We start from the raw sequence: 16,119 nt of genomic DNA on the forward strand, positions 1-16,119 counted from the left end.
GCATATTAAAAGCTTATGGATGCGCGATAGGTCCCAAAGCCAGATAAATGAAAGCTCTAATAAAAAACGTTCATGATAAATCGCCCCTTGGACAGTAGTTTGCCCTGGTCTGCAATTGAGGGTGCTCTAAGGCTCGTTTGAGGGTGCTTAGCACTCTCAAGCACCCCCGTAGAACCGGGCCTGAACAGTTTTCTCTAGAAACTCGCCAGTCAATCATTGTTTTGAGGAATGAAGGCTATACAATGCTTGAAAGATTTCGTACAAAGGTGTACACTACAGTCTTCAAAGACAATGAACAACTGGCTCTAACAAGGACAGAAAGAGATGTGGAAGGCCAGATGTACAACTAAACAAGAGGATAAGTACATCGGAGTCTCTAGTTTGAGAAATAGACGCCTCACATGTCCTCAGCTGACAGCTTCATTGAATTCTACCCGCTCAACACCAGTTTCATGTTCAATAGTAAAGAGAAGACTCAGGGGTGCAGGCCTTATGGGAAGAATTGCAAAGAAAAAGCCACTTTTGAAACAGAAAAACAGAAAAACAAAAAGAAAAGGTTAGAGTGGGCAAAGAAACACAGACATTGGACAACAGATAACTGGAAAAGAGTGTTATGGATCTTAACCCCATTGAGCTTTTGTGGAATCAGCTAAACTGTAAGGTGTGTGAGAGGTGCCCAACAAGACAGGCACATCTATGGCAAGTGCTACAGGAAGTGTGGGGTGAAATGTCACCCGAGTATCTGGACAAACTGACAGCTAGAATGCCAAGGATCTGCTAAACTGTCATTGCTGCATGAACATTTTGAAGTAGTTTACGAAGTTCTGAACATTTATTCCAAATTGTAATAGTAAGTTTTCACATTATTAATGTCCTGACTATACATTGTGATTAGTTGAATGCCACTTTGGTGAATTAAAGTACCAATTTCTTTCCATAAGAGCAAAATTTGTACATTGTTCCAAACCTTTGGCCACCAGTGTGTGTGTGTGTGTGTGTGTGTGTGTGTATATATATATATATATATATATATATATATATATATGTATTGAAATATTTTTTTAATATTAAACATTGGGTTTTACTGTGCATGTGTGTTTCCCCATAATTTGAATTAATCAGAGATGCCACATGTTGTAATCTTGCTGGAATCCTTGTCTAGTAATATAAAAAATATGTTTTCAGAAAGGTGAGCCTTCATATCCAAAAACCTAAAGAAAAAGACTTATTTCCATTTGATTTTTTATTTATTTATTTTTTTATTATTTTTTTCCTGCAGTTGAAAAAACAAGTGAACAACTGTCTCCAGGGACACCTTTCTCCATTTAACAAAATGCACATTTAGTATGAATATGGGCAGCAGATGGCGCTGTGATGTTCAGCTGTTGTCCAGCGGATGGCGCTGTGATGTTCAGCTATTGTCCAGCAGATGGCGCTATGATGGTGTTCCGTCGTGACCGGCGTGTCACTGACCTGCTGTAGAAGAAGCGACTCGGAAACTCGGTTCACAGCTCAAGCTAAACAAAACCTTTAACATCAGAGAAGGGTGAGAACTGATTTAAAACATCTCTTTTATTATTATTTTAGTAATATCAAATAATATTGGCTGTTTATTTAGATATCGAAGTTAATTGTCTTGTTATTAACGTATTTAAGTTTCTTGTTTTTGCAATATTTAAAATAAAAGCGGCACAGTACGTGAATGTATTTTATTACCGATCATTTACATTTCGTATCTGTTGTGTTTTTCAGGCTTTAATGGCGATGTCTCAGAGGAAGAAAATAGTTCCAGCTTCTCAGAGCAAAAGTCAGAGAGTAAGATATTTACATTTACAAACCTGTCAAATAAATCGAAATAAAATACTTGTGTTTATTGGTTAAGGAATGTTGTTGTGTAAGTGTAAACTATACTCCCAGAGTGACAGGTTACAGTCGAGAGACCACATTGAAGAACTCATTTCGACATAAAGTTTTAGGATTATTATGGCGTTTAAATGAATGAGAAATATATTTCTAGATAACTTGTATGTTGGCAAATATACCTTTTCACAGAATGTGATGACGTGTTTCCGCCTTATTTTTTTATATTATAAATGTTTTAAATATTGAATGTCGATTTATAACATTATGCTTTGTGTTATATTACCCTGGAATTAGTTTTGTGAGTGGGGTTTCTATTACAGCTGCTGAGAGTGACAGTACATTTGTCATCTCCCTCTTTACTGTCTTAATCCATCACTCTCTTCTTTTTATTGTATTTTTTCAAACGTAATAGTGGATATTTTCTTTTGGTCTTGGAGCAAATGGGTAAGGGAAAATAATATTTGCTGTCGAAGTGTAACCTGTAAACGTGTGAAAAAGGTCTATTAGTGACTGAGCATTGAGTAACTTGTACAGACCTTCAGATTTCCACTGAATCATACAAGCTTTAAAACATTCTCAGATCATGCTGGATAATATGATTATCAGGTTTTGTTCATGTCAGCTCCAGTGCATGCTGTCATTAAAGCAACATTACATTTCTAACTAGAGAAATACAAAATTGAAGTATTTTTACTAGTGATTTCAGATTTTGGACCACAGTTGTATGTATAATGGCAGTATATGATAAGAGCAAGTCAGATAATTGAAACAAACATCAAAATGGCAATCTTGTGTCCAGACTGATTTTTTTATTCAAAAATAAATTAGGTTAAGGAAACTTTATTTTCTATAAATCTTGATTTTGAGAGCTGCTTTGCTCCATCTGCAATACTGATAGACACACAAGACAGTGTTAGTGATATTGTGAGTTTGATTTGTTTGTGTGTGTGTGTGCGCGCGCGCTGCAGCGCTCTCAGTTAGTCCTGGATGAGGATGAGGAAGACCCGTCCTTCACTCAGGTGACATCATCACAGGTCCAGAGAGCCAGAGAGAACTTCACATCTGTCCAGATCGACCGCAAGGTGCCCAACATCCACATCTTTCATCCTTCACTTATTTTATACTGTGGTGGGTGCTGTAGTGTAGTGGTTAAAGATTAATCACAGGAGGACTGAACCTGTGATAAATCTACTATAAAGCACACAAATGTTTACTTAAGTGCTATTTATTCAAATGAATCTATCAGTGACCATGTTGCCATGCACATCAATTCTTTTAATTGGGAAAAAGAAGTTCTGTTAACTTTGTCTCCTCATCGCTGTTTTTATGTTTTACTTTTTTTGTTTTTTTGTCAAGGTGGCCGAGGTGGTCCAGTTCATTTTGATTAAAGACCAAAAGAAAATACCCATTCGAAGAGCAGGTTTGTGTTACACCTTCATTTAGACCAGGGGTTCTCAATGCGGTGGTACGGCCCCCCAGGGGGCGTTCAAAAAGGGCCCTGAGAACATATTAGTAGAGAGGGGGCTTTAGGATATAAATGAGGGGCTTTTATCAGTCACAATAATCAAATCTATCGTCAAGTTCCTCTTTGCATTCAAATGTTTATCTAGACTTGGAGTATATCAGTTGGTTCTCAATTATACGGGTTGGTACGCATTTGTACCGTGGTTCATTTGATTTTGAAGTTTAGCGACGCATCTGATGTGTCTGGTTTAGCAGTGTCAAATGCACAGGAGGCGGCACAACCTCGGCTAATGCACCTGCATGGCTCTATAGATGGATACGTCTCAATGGACAGAGCAGCGCGAGCACAAAGCAGGTGCGTTTTTACTCACAGACCGGTCTCGAGCTCTTAAACGCACAGCTTTGTGAGAATCTGAGAAGCAAGGCGCGAGAAGCGAAAACCATTTGAATTTACTATAGTAACACTAACCGTACTTTAGGCAGAAATAGATTGACAATAAATATTATATCACTACCCTATTAAATTTGTCATAGGCTACATTAGGGGAGTGAGGGAATATAATAAATTTTTGTCAACTTATAAATATTTATATTTTTTATTTATTGTTTTTCATGTGTTGAGTAGGTCTATTGTTTATAATTACAAAAATGCCATAGTTTGTTTCATAGAAATCATGTTACATCTAACTGTGGTAGTGAAGATCCATACTTCCATGTGCTTATTATGGTCTTGTTACCAATACCACTGTTAAAACTATACAAATAAATAATGATTAAATTAAAAGGGGGTGGCTGGGGTAAGGGAATGAAGTAGGGGGGTGTTCATCAAAAAAAGGTTGAGAACCACTGATTTAGACTGTGAAGGTAATCGTTCATATCCAAAAAAAATAAATGATTAAAACATTACACTTCAGATGGATGACAGTCTTTGTTTTTGACTGATTTCTTTAGATGTTGCCAAACATGTGATGAAGGAATATAAAGCCATCTATCCAGAGGTCATTAACAGAGTTTGTCGCACATTTGAACAGGTATTTAAACAGATTAATATATCATAAATGAATGATACATCATTCTTTATATGTGTGAATTTAATCTGGGTTTAACATGTGCTCGTTGCAGGTGTTTGGATTAAAGCTGGTAGAAATTGACTCCAAAAATCACATTTACATCCTGATAAACAAGCTGGAGCCTGTTCAAAATGAACCAGTCAGCATGTAAGGAACACACACAATAACACTACTGAGTGTTCTAAAACAGTTCCATATACAGTAAATATGTGAATCTTACAATCTGTCTAGAACATGTCCGGGTCATATTTCACCCATCAAAAGAAAGAAATGCGTAATTGTATTACTCTTGAATAAAAATACATCTATTTAATAAGTCTGGGTAGAAATTTTGATTGTCCAATTAATCTTGATCTGCATTTGAACAATCACAATTTCGATTCTTTTACTCTGTGGCAGCCCTCTACAATGAGTAAATCACTTGCATATGAAACCAAATTTCACACAATGTGACTTGTCACAATGCAAAAAATCTTAATGGCTTTAAAATAAGCTACATTTTTTAAATTTTGGGGTGAAAAATTACCCAGTATTTGTGAGATTCACCCAAACACACGTGAAGTTTTGCTGTCTCTTGAGTTTGTTTGTAATCGCACAGGCGTCCTGGAAACCCCAAAACAGGTCTGCTGTTTGTCATTCTCAGTGTGATCTTTATGAAGGGAGGTGTCGTCAAAGAGAGTGAGTGACATGTAATTTACATGCTTGTATCATCACACCATTAATAAACACTTCCCATGTTAATGTGTTTTTCATGACTGTGTGTGTAGATGTGGTGTGGAACACTCTTAAGAAGCTGCGTGTGGATGCAGGGTGAGTGGACTGGAGTCAGTAATCTTCTGTAGTTGATTATTGTGTGACATGTCTGACAGTTGTGTCTGTTTGCAGGGAGAAACACGATGACTTTGGAGATGTGAAGAAGGTGATCACAGATGAGTTTGTGCGGCAGAAGTGAGTGAATGTCTGTTTCAGCCTCATTGTTCACCAAACGTCTCTGATGGCCCTCAAACATTGCAATTATCACACCTAAAGCCCCATTCACATTGCACCAGTGACTCTCAGATCAGACCGATCTCTCTCTGATGGCTCAGTCTGTAAGAGCAGAGACTCACTGACGCAGAGGCCGTGGGTTCGATTCTCGGCTCAGACTGATGTTGGTGTGTTCAGAGCTGCTGTTCCTCAGACCATGAACAGCCAGTTTATACCACACCATACAGAATGAAGGAGTCTATGGGAGCGGAGGAGGACGAGTCATATCCTTCATCAAAAGATTCCTGACATGTTTCTTACTTGAGCCCTAACCTTTTATGTGACTAAGATGGCAACCGACCATCATTGTGTCCTTGAGCCATTATCAGGGCATTGTTGGAGAAATTTCTTCTCTATAGGGACTGTATGTCTCAGTGTTTCTCAACCTTTTCAGTCTACTCCACATATTACACCAGATATCATTTAGGGGGAACAGACTCACCAAGTGGCTTCCACGCAAACTGAAGTAGTTTGAAAAATATAGAATCTGTTATATTACAACTGCATTTAGTTTGATATCTGTTTGATTCGCTGAAAAATTTGGTGGGATAAAACTAAAACAGAAGTGTGAGACGAGTAAAGAGTGCTGCTGCAGGAATATGTCCAATGTCCTGTACACACATTTTCTGCTACAGGTGCTACATTATTTTGTATTCTTGAAAAGTAACTGCATTTTGAGCTGTTAATTACAATCACCAAAAAACAAAAAACAGATTTAAATTTTTTTTATCTTTTGATTGCCTTAATATTATTCTAAAGTCTTCATTTTTGTTTTATAGCTCCAACAAAGCAAAATCGAAATATTTCAAACTTCCCCCTGGTCTACACACACCCCTGATTTGGAATCACTGGTTTGTGCGAATAGTGTACTGGAAGTAGAGTTTGTTGGAACCGAGAACCAGCTCCATTTAAAAAATAAATAAATAAATAAATACTGGAACAGAGTAGAGTAATGTTCATGACTTTCAGTTCATTCAAGGTTCTTGAACTTGCATTATTTTGCCAGAGCAGACACAACACCATACCTAAATGAGTGGTTGACCGATGTATCGCCATGGCTGTTAAATCGTCCGATATTAGAAGATTTTAACCCTCGTGCTTCAATTTAAAAAAGTTACTCGGAGGTCCTTAGAGGACAAAAATGTCTGTGTCAAAAAACTGCCTTAATATTATATATTAACATTATTTTCCACTTTCAATGATTTAATTTTTTTAACCAACATCAGTCCTGATCATAACTACTAAATATTCATTAATTTTCAGGATTTAACCCTTTAAATACCAGTTTGTTTACACACTGACACACACACACAAATTTCTCAATAAACACATACAAAACACACCCACGGAATTTTAGCTGCATTTATTCAATTGGCCTGCAGTGCTCTATAATACAGCAAACAAAAAATAGGAAAAAAGCATGTATTTGCTCCATAGGCTAAACATGAGAAAAATGGTGCCATCTCGTGGAAAATATAAAAAATGTAAATTTTGAAATCAGGGCTCCGGAATGAAAGCATAATATCATAGCATTCATGATTTTATGCTTTAATGGCACTGGGATCAAATATTGCAGTTTGAATGGGGACATTTTTGTCCTGAAGGTCCTGAATGTAACTATTTTGTGTACACAGTGTATTATAGATGTATTATAGAAACTGAGGTTGAAATATCAAAATTCCCCAAAAATACACACCTTTGGCAAAATTTATGCCGTTGGCATTAACACGGCCAAAATGATCGAAAAATTAAAAAGACCAAAATGCCCCGAAGGTTAAACAAGGGTTAGATTATTGGCATCGGACGATAAATTTTCCCGTTTGGCCGATTAGTTTCTTAAGCCATGAGGGTACCAAGAATCACCTGCTTGCACGTGAAGGAGCTGTCGGAGACATGTAAACAACCAATCACAGTTTGTTTTGTTGTTACGTGCCATCGTTTTACTACAATAATAGACCGGTAGGCAACAACAACTCATTTAAATGGTCCACATTTCAAAGCCGCAACAGACACGTATGAGCTCTAATTTTAAAGTGCTCGCCTGTTTCATTCTTCCTCTCCCCTCAAAAGTTTCCTATAACGTTTAATTGTCTTGGCTAATTATATAAAGGCAAATATCAATAAAACTTATATCATCTACCATCTGAAAACATTTGGATATCTTGTTTAAACAGATCTAATTCACAAACCTCAAAACTTGCATAAATCCAATGTGCTGTGGAGCATCATATTTCTTCCTATAAAGCAGGGGTATTCAATTAAAGTTCCAAGAGGTCCGGTCTCTACATTTCCTTCCTAGCCGAGGTCCGGATAACAATACGTAGCTTACATGGTGTCAGTAGTCATATGGCTATGAAATTATATAATATATATATTTTTAATAGTTTTTATAACTTGCCATGTTGGTAGCAATAGTACTTTGTAAAGAAATAAAAAATTAATCCTAAACAGTTAAAATAGTCTCTTCAAACTGGGCAGGGATGAGGACATTTGGGGCCCAGACACAGCAAAAGTAGTGGGGTCTAAGAAATCTTCTACCAAAGGATTAAAATATTTCATCAAGACTTCATCAGTCAAGGGCACTTTGATATGAAGATTAATAGATAAGATCAACAGTCCATTTTGAATCTGAATGACAGCAGACCAGTTTTTAAAAAAAATATTTTTACATTCAGAATATATAGTATGTGTATGGGACATACGAGGTCTTTTGACGGATAAAAAAAACATACTGTAGTGGGTTCAGGGGTGTCCCCTGAGAGAACATTTAAAAAAATGTAAAAGTCTGAATTGACCATTTTTATATTTTCCTTAAAGTGAGAATCTGCTAACAAACAAACAATTTACATAAAAACAGTGAAGCATTAAAATACTGTTTTCTTAATTTAAGTATAAATAGGTTTTCCTTGTCATCCATGCCATGATGACATCCGATTAATTTTCACAAAATTAGAACAAAAATCTGTTTGTTTAATGTAAAAAAGGCTCCTAACATGCTGATTAATGAAGCTAAATTTAGATAGGAAAACCGTCTGAATCACATATCAGACAGGTGAAGATAGTTTCACTTTGCTTCATTTTTGCTTTCTACAGTATGTTTAAGTGAAAGATGGCAGTATCTGTAGCATGGTCTCCGCTACTGTTGTTAAAATAACCGCGCCTGCATTTACGTACAGTAAATCAGGCTTTTTGCTGGGAGAGAGAGGCAACGCGTGGAGAGCAGGAATAAGCATGTAGAGCAGGACACACTTTATTCCCGCTCTAGAGAGAAATATTTCTCTCCAGAGTGGAATGCACTATTCCCGCTCCGCGCGCATATACTCTTATGCCTACACATTCACTTAGCCAAGGTGTCTGATAACTGGCACAAAGATTTTGATATCTGTCCGGATTGAAGTGTCCTTTGGTCCAGCTGCGGACCAGAGTCTGCCTATTGAGTACCCCTGTTCTAAAGCATATATTCTATCATTCGCTTTTTAAATGTTCCCTGTAAATTTAACCTATCTTTTCTAATGATAAAAAGGTAAATATCATACTTCTATCATATGCCATCTGCAAATATACGAATGCCTCGTTTAAACCGATGCAATTCATGAACCTCATGAAAATCCAGTGTTTTCTTTCTTCCTGTTGAGCGCTCATAATTCATCCTCTGAACTGAAGCGTATTATCGTTTAGCTTGGATCAAAATTAATTTCCTCTGATTTACGAAAGTTACATGACGGTCATTCTGTGACAATCCAAGCAGGCAATCTGAGCTGTTTTTACTGAGAGCTGTCAGGACATTGCTGCTCGCTGGATCCGCACAAACGCGTGAGAGCAACTTCAGAGTAAAAGCACTTCATGTGCTATAAGTAAATATCTTATTTATTATGCACTGTATGTACAATTGGTTTGATTTTGTCTTTTGTGAGAAAATGCAATTACTAATGCGCACATGCCATCCATGGTATCTGGACTACTGTGTGTACTGTTATATCCTTCTTCCAAATATATTATCAGTTTCTTCATGTGCAAATAAATTACTAAAATTGGATGACTAAACAGAAATCAGAAGAAATTGCTATCTACCATCTGTCTATCTTTTGTTTAAGATTGTTTTTTTATACAGTGGAATTTTGAGTAAATATAGTGCTTGTGTGATAAATCAGCATTATATCAGCCCATCTCTCTGGATATCGGCCAGCAAAAAAAAAAACAAAAAAAAAAAAAACATATCGGTAGACCTCTAACTTAAATAATATGACACTGTTTCCTGTGCTACCATTCATCGGCACTGCGACACTGCTATTGAATCAGCAGCAGAAACACAGTGTAGTCCGAATCCCAAACAACTGATTCTAACAAGCCAGTTCTTTTTTTAAATCAACTGCGTGAATCACACACAGTGTAGTCTGATTCCTGCACGAATGACTCTCATGAGTCGATTCTTTTGAATCTACAGCACGAAATATACAGCATGACCAGTGTTGTCCAATTCCAGAACGAATGACTCTTATGTGGAGTCTATTACACAATCATCTATTGTGTTAAAATATAAAATGATCTCATCTTTATGCAACAGGCTGCTAATGGCAGTAAATCCAATATAAATTGCATTTCTTATTTCCAAATATTTTCTTCCACAAAAGTACAAAAACAAATTGTTAATATGGAATCGTTAAGGAACCTGGGCCAGAATTCACAAAAAATCTTAAGGCTAAAAATAGCTCCTAATGGGGACATTTAGGAGCAACTCTCATCTGAGAGTAATTCATGAAGCATTTTAACACTAAAAGTAGCTCATAAACCCATGTCAGCTTAGAAGTCCTCCTGAGGACTCCTAAATCCCTAAGAGTGACTGACAAATGATCCTGAAGCTGCTGTCGTCAATCCACATTAAAAAACAATGTATTAGTATATTATTATGACATTGACCATTTAAAAAGGTATTGCCTGAATAATTGAGTCGAAGTATTTTAATAATATAATATTATATATATATTATAATACTGAATTGACCTTTAAAAAAGGTATCGCGAGGGTGTTTTTATTCTTGTGAACTTAAAGACACAGGTACCTCTCCCACAAACTGAAATAACCCAATTACACCAGAGATAAAGGTTTTGACAACTCTGCGCTTGCTGACCACATCAAAATAAAACAGTGTAGCACAGACGAACTAGGAATTTCTGTCATCCGTCAGCAGAATAATCTATCAAACTATATATATATAACTATATCTAATCAACTTTATGCATGTGTGTGTATATATATATATATATATATATATATATATTTATAGTTGTCGGTCTTAACTGACAAATAGTGGTTCAATATCTAATCACTGAGTATAATCACTGAGGGCGATTTAAAACAGCGTGCTAATAAAACGTGACATGGCAAAAAGGTCAACTCCGCCTTACTCTTATCTTCGGATTTCCTTAGTAAAACTTGCTCTTAGCAGTTTTGTGAATGGGTTTTAAGCAAAACATCCTAGTTAGGAACTCTCTTGAGAACTCCTAGTGTTAAGATAAAAATCTTTGTGAATACGGGCCCTGAAACGATAAATTCCTTGCGATTCCCATCCCTAACAGGAAGAGACTTGTGATGGAGGTTAGAACAGCGCAAGAACTGCAGGTTCAATTACATATACTGGTGGCTAAAGAAAAAAGGGCAGTTTGTGAATTTCTGTTTCTATTCTATCATGACTGTCCTTGTGACAAGACATTTAACACTGTGGCACAGCTACAGGTCCCATTTATATCTGTTAAATATGAACTTGTTTCCATATGTTCATGACAGATATTTGGAGTATGTGAAGATTCCTCACACTGACCCGGTGGAATATGAGTTTCGCTGGGGTCTGCGAGCTGAGAAGGAAGTGTCCAAACTCAAACTACTGGAGTTTGTTGGAGAGGTTTGTGTATTTTTGCAAACTTTCCATTTAAAAATACATCCTGACACCTTGTCTTACAATTAAGATCAATTGATAAGCACTGATTCATATTTGATTTCAGCATGTTCTTCACTGACTTCAAATTTTTTTAATATACAGTTGTGCTAAAAAATTTGCATACCCTGGCAGAAATTGTGAAATTTTGGCATTGATTTTGAAAATAGGACTGATCATGCAAAAAAACTGTCTTTTATTTAAGGATAGTGATCATATGAAGCCATTTATCATCACATAGTTGTTAGGCTCCTTTTTAAATCATAATGATAACAGAAATCACCCAATTGGCCCTGATCTAAAGTTTACATACCCTTGAATGTTTGGCCTTGTTACAGACACACAAGGTGACACACACAGGTTTAAATGGCAATTAAAGGTTAATTTCCCACACCTGTGGCTTTTTAAATTGCAGTTAGTGTCTGTGTATAAATAGTCAATGAGTTTGTTAGCTCTCACGTGGATGCACTGAGCAGGCTAGATACTGAGCCATGGGGAGCAGAAAAGAACTGTCAAAAAACCTGCGTAACAAGGTAATGGAACTTTATAAAGATGGAAAAGGATATAAAAAGATATCCAAAGCCTTGAAAATGCCAGTCAGTACTGTTCAATCACTTATTAAGAAGTGGAAAATTCAGGGATCTCTTGATACCAAGCCAAGGTCAGGTAGACCAAGAAAGATTTCAGCCACAACTGCCTGAAGAATTGTTCAGGATACAAAGAAAAACCCACAGGTAACCTCAGGAGAAATACAGGCTGCTCTGGAAAAAGATGGTGTGGTTGTTTCTGAATTATAGTCTAAAGACTATATACTGATATATGAATAGCATTCTGAGATGATATTCTTCTCAACTCAATTGTACAGAGTGGTTATCTGAGATACCGTAGACTTTGTCAGTTCAAACAAGTCTGGCCATTCTCTGTTTACCTCTCTCATCAACAAGGCATTTCCATCTGCAGAACTGCCACTCACTGGATGTTTTTAGTTTTTGGCACCATTCTGAGTAAATTCTAGAGACTGCTGTGTGTGAAAATCCCAGGAGATCAGAAGTTACAGAAATATTCAAACCAGCCCATCTGGCACCAACAATCATACATGCGATTAGCTAATCAGCCAATCGTGTGGCAGCAGTGCAGTGCATAAAATCATGCAGATACAGGTCAGGAGCTTCAGTAAATTTTCACATCACCCATCAGAATGGGGAAAAAATGTGGCATGATTGTTGGTGCCAGATGGGCTGGTTTGAGTATTTCTGTAACTGCTGATCTCCTGGGATTTTCACGTACAACAGTCTCTAAAATTTACTCAGAATGGTGCCAAAAACAAAAAACATCCAGTGAGCGGCAGTTCTGTGGACGGAAATGCCTTGTTGATGAGAGAGGTCAACAGAGAATGTCCAGACTGGTTCAAACTGACAAAGTCTACGGTAACTCAGATAACCACTCTGTACAATTGTGGTGAGAAGAATATCATCTCAGAATGTTATTCTGAGATGCGGATTGGCGCTGTTTTGGCGGCATGAGGGGGACCTGCACAATATATATAAATTAATATATATGTATATATATTAATGACTGTTTGGGGGTCTTTTTCAGCAAATAATGATATATATGTGATTAATTAATCTGCATTTGGCATACAAAAATTTTAATAAATTATTTTTCATAAATGTTGCAGAGGTTGATAGACAACAATGACTGACATTAGTGCAGTAAAGCAAGTGAAAGATGCACTTAGTACTTAAAACTAACTTTAATTTTTAACTCATCTGAATTTTGAAACATGTATAAAATTATGAGCTACATAAGATAAAGACCCCAGTCATGTCATGTAATCTTATAAAAGCTGTTTATTGTACATAGAGGGGGTCCCTTCATGGGGACTGCCATTTTAGGATCACATGACCAGCCAAACACTACCGCTTAATGTTAGTAACCTGGACACTTTTTACTCATGACTTGCGTCCCAAACCACACATTTCTGCACTATTCTATGCCATTTTGTAGTGAAAGTAGTGCGAGTAGTATGTTTACACTGAAAATGCAGGCAAAAAATATATATACTTTAAGTACTTTTAAGTACCCAGATGCTGCATTTTTTTCAAAACGGAGTGTGGAATGTTGGACACTTAATGCACTCAGCGGAAGGGGCTGAGTTACCTGCCTGCGCTGATGGTCTGACAAAACAATTGTAAATAATGAACAATGTAGCAGTTAGCGAAACTTCAGTGGATACAACACCTTACAAATGTGAGTTGAATGCTTTACCATCACCCAAAGCTGTGTAAATATGTACGTTAAGCGTTGAACTGAGGTTGGCTAGTGCGCTAAAGCTAACGGCAACACATCACGTGTGCTTGAAACATCATTTCGTTCAGCTGTTAAACAGCGAATGCTTCCGTGTAGTAAAAATCCATGAAATGGTCTGTTTGGGGCGATACTACACTTTGAAGATTCATACACTTTTTAAATTAAATAAATTTCACTTAAATGTAGAAATAAAGATCATAGTGTATGGGATTGTAACACATTATAATGAAAAGATGTGAAAAGCATACATATAATCATATAATATGTGCCTTCTATCTTGCTGCATCTGATCCATGCAAGCACATGTGATCCGCACACGCTTTAGTCCTCTACAAAAATCTGTGCGCTCCCTCAATTTAAAAGTTAATGGTCATTCTGGTGGACAGACTCACTTAAGCAAGTTACATATGCACTGTGGTCAAGTAAACACATTAACAGGCTTTCATTTATCGACACTGGTAGATTTTATATCAATTACACCGTTTTCCCATTGCATGTAAACACCTTTACCAGCATTCTTACCGGCTTATCCTGTGCGCACACTTGTGCGTATGCTTCATTACGGCTTGACATCAGAAGCAGAGAATAACACTATTATTTCAAATGTCATGGAAATGCAGATTTCTTGCTGTGTCAGATTTTTGGAGTTATTTGCATATTGCATGCATGTAAACATGCTCACTGACTGACATTTCTTTAGCGATTTCCTCAATAATTACTTCTAGATGTGTGATTAATTATATATGTTAGTAATTTGACACATATGTTCTTTTTGATTATATAAGTGTAACCAAGTTTTTTTGTTTATTGACTACAAATAAAAAGCAGAGATATCTCTGCTTAACTACACTTCAATTGTAAGATATTAATCTAATTTTAGCCTAGTTAAGGTTAATTTAATGTTTAACATTTTTAATGTCAAATTTCAGATTTTAAAAACCCTCGACTGTGTTGAAGTCATTGGAATAATTTATTTTAATATCTGTATATTATTGTGTGTAGGAAACGCAAAGCCAAGGCTAGTTTTCCTTGTGGTAATGATGTACAAAGGAGTTGCAGAAAGTATAGATATTAGTCTTCTAAAATGTGTTTTGTGTGTGTGTGGCTGATTTGAATGCTTATACAGTATAATAATTACAATTCATAATATGTCGACGGCTTGTCAGTTTGAGGTTGCAGAAAGGTTCTGGAAATTAAGAGGTTAAGGAAACATCGGGGGAACCAACTTGTACAACAAATGTTCTTTTTGAGAAAAAAAAAAAAAAACCTTTACTGGACAACCATAAAACGTACCATAAAGCTCTGTTCTGGAAACGTTCTGGGAACCAACAATTGTTAGTTGGACTATTAATAATGAATTCAATGTATTAAACTTAAAGGAATAGTTGACCCAAAAATGAAAATTCTCTCATTTACTCACCCTCATGCCATCCCAGATGTGTATGACTATGAAGATTTTTAGAAGAATATCTCAGTTCTGTAGGTCTATACAATCAATGCAAGTGGAATGGGTGCCAAAATTTGGAAGCTCCAAAAATCACATAGATCAGCATAAAAGTCATCCATAAGACTCCAGTGGTTAAAATAATGTATTCAGAACCGATGATTGGTGTGGGTGAGAAACAAACTATAAATTACTATAAATCCTCCTCTCTGCTCAAGCTCCACTTTCACATTCTTCATGCATACACCCTACTGAGCAGGGAGAAGAATTTACAGCAAAAATGGACTGAAATATTGATCTGTTTCTGACCCACACCGATCATATCACTTCTGAAGATATGGATTTAACCACTGGAGTCTATCTGGAGCATTCAAATTTTGGCACCCATTCCACTTGCATTGATTGTATGGACCTATAGAACTGAGATATTCTTCTAAAAATCTTCATTTGTGTTCTGCTGAAGAAAGTAAGTCATACATATCTGTGATGGCATGAGAGTGAGTAAATGATGAGAGAAGTTTCATTTTTGGGTGAACTATTTCTTAGTTAATGATAATGCAGTTGAACAGATGACACACTAGTATGCTTTGCTTTAAAGAGAGATTAACCAATGCTCAGGGTAAAACAAAAGCTTTTTTCACTTTATACAACATGCTCATGAAGTGAAATGCTTCTCACTTGAGCACATAAATTACACTAATTGATCTCACTATGAAATCTGAATCTCGTTCAGTACAAATGTCAACTGATGGGTCTCTTTTCTCCCAGCTTCATGATCAGGATCCTCAGAGCTGGACGCAGCAGTTTAGAGAGGCCAGTACTGCTGACAACACACAGAGAACATGAACAACTCCACATGCTCTGTGTGAATTTATACTGCTGTACAGTCCTGTTAGACATCTTTCAATAAATGAGCAAAACGAAACGAAAACATGCTTCAATATTTTTGTCTGAAATCACTTTTTGAATGTTTGAATTATTTATTGTTTGTAAGCAAAATAAGTTATTTT

General features: G+C 36.5%; 1 protein-coding gene across 1 annotated transcript; it reads left to right on the forward strand.

Moving 5' to 3' along the window:
* Nucleotides 1-1,425: 1,425 nt before the first annotated feature.
* ndnl2 (necdin-like 2) lies at nucleotides 1,426-16,040 on the forward strand. Its single transcript, XM_051661245.1, has 11 exons — nucleotides 1,426-1,546; nucleotides 1,753-1,815; nucleotides 2,832-2,945; nucleotides 3,220-3,283; nucleotides 4,279-4,358; nucleotides 4,450-4,544; nucleotides 4,996-5,075; nucleotides 5,165-5,207; nucleotides 5,283-5,345; nucleotides 11,208-11,322; nucleotides 15,878-16,040. The coding sequence occupies exons 2-11, from the start codon at nucleotides 1,759-1,761 to the stop codon at nucleotides 15,953-15,955; spliced, it is 789 nt and encodes a 262-aa protein (XP_051517205.1). The 5' UTR covers nucleotides 1,426-1,546; nucleotides 1,753-1,758; the 3' UTR covers nucleotides 15,956-16,040.
* Nucleotides 16,041-16,119: the final 79 nt, after the last annotated feature.

This window comes from Myxocyprinus asiaticus, chromosome 29 (genome assembly GCF_019703515.2).
Source record: "Myxocyprinus asiaticus isolate MX2 ecotype Aquarium Trade chromosome 29, UBuf_Myxa_2, whole genome shotgun sequence".
Taxonomy (NCBI): domain Eukaryota; kingdom Metazoa; phylum Chordata; class Actinopteri; order Cypriniformes; family Catostomidae; genus Myxocyprinus; species Myxocyprinus asiaticus.

Coding starts and splice junctions, on each gene's coding strand:
- ndnl2 (XM_051661245.1), top strand. CDS start 1,759: ATGGCGATGTCTCAGAGGAAGAAAATAGTTCCAGCTTCTCAGAGCAAA. Junction 4,545..4,995: donor CAAAATGAACCAGTCAGCAT/GTAAGGAACACA, acceptor GTAATCGCACAG/GCGTCCTGGAAACCCCAAAA. Junction 11,323..15,877: donor TACTGGAGTTTGTTGGAGAG/GTTTGTGTATTT, acceptor CTTTTCTCCCAG/CTTCATGATCAGGATCCTCA.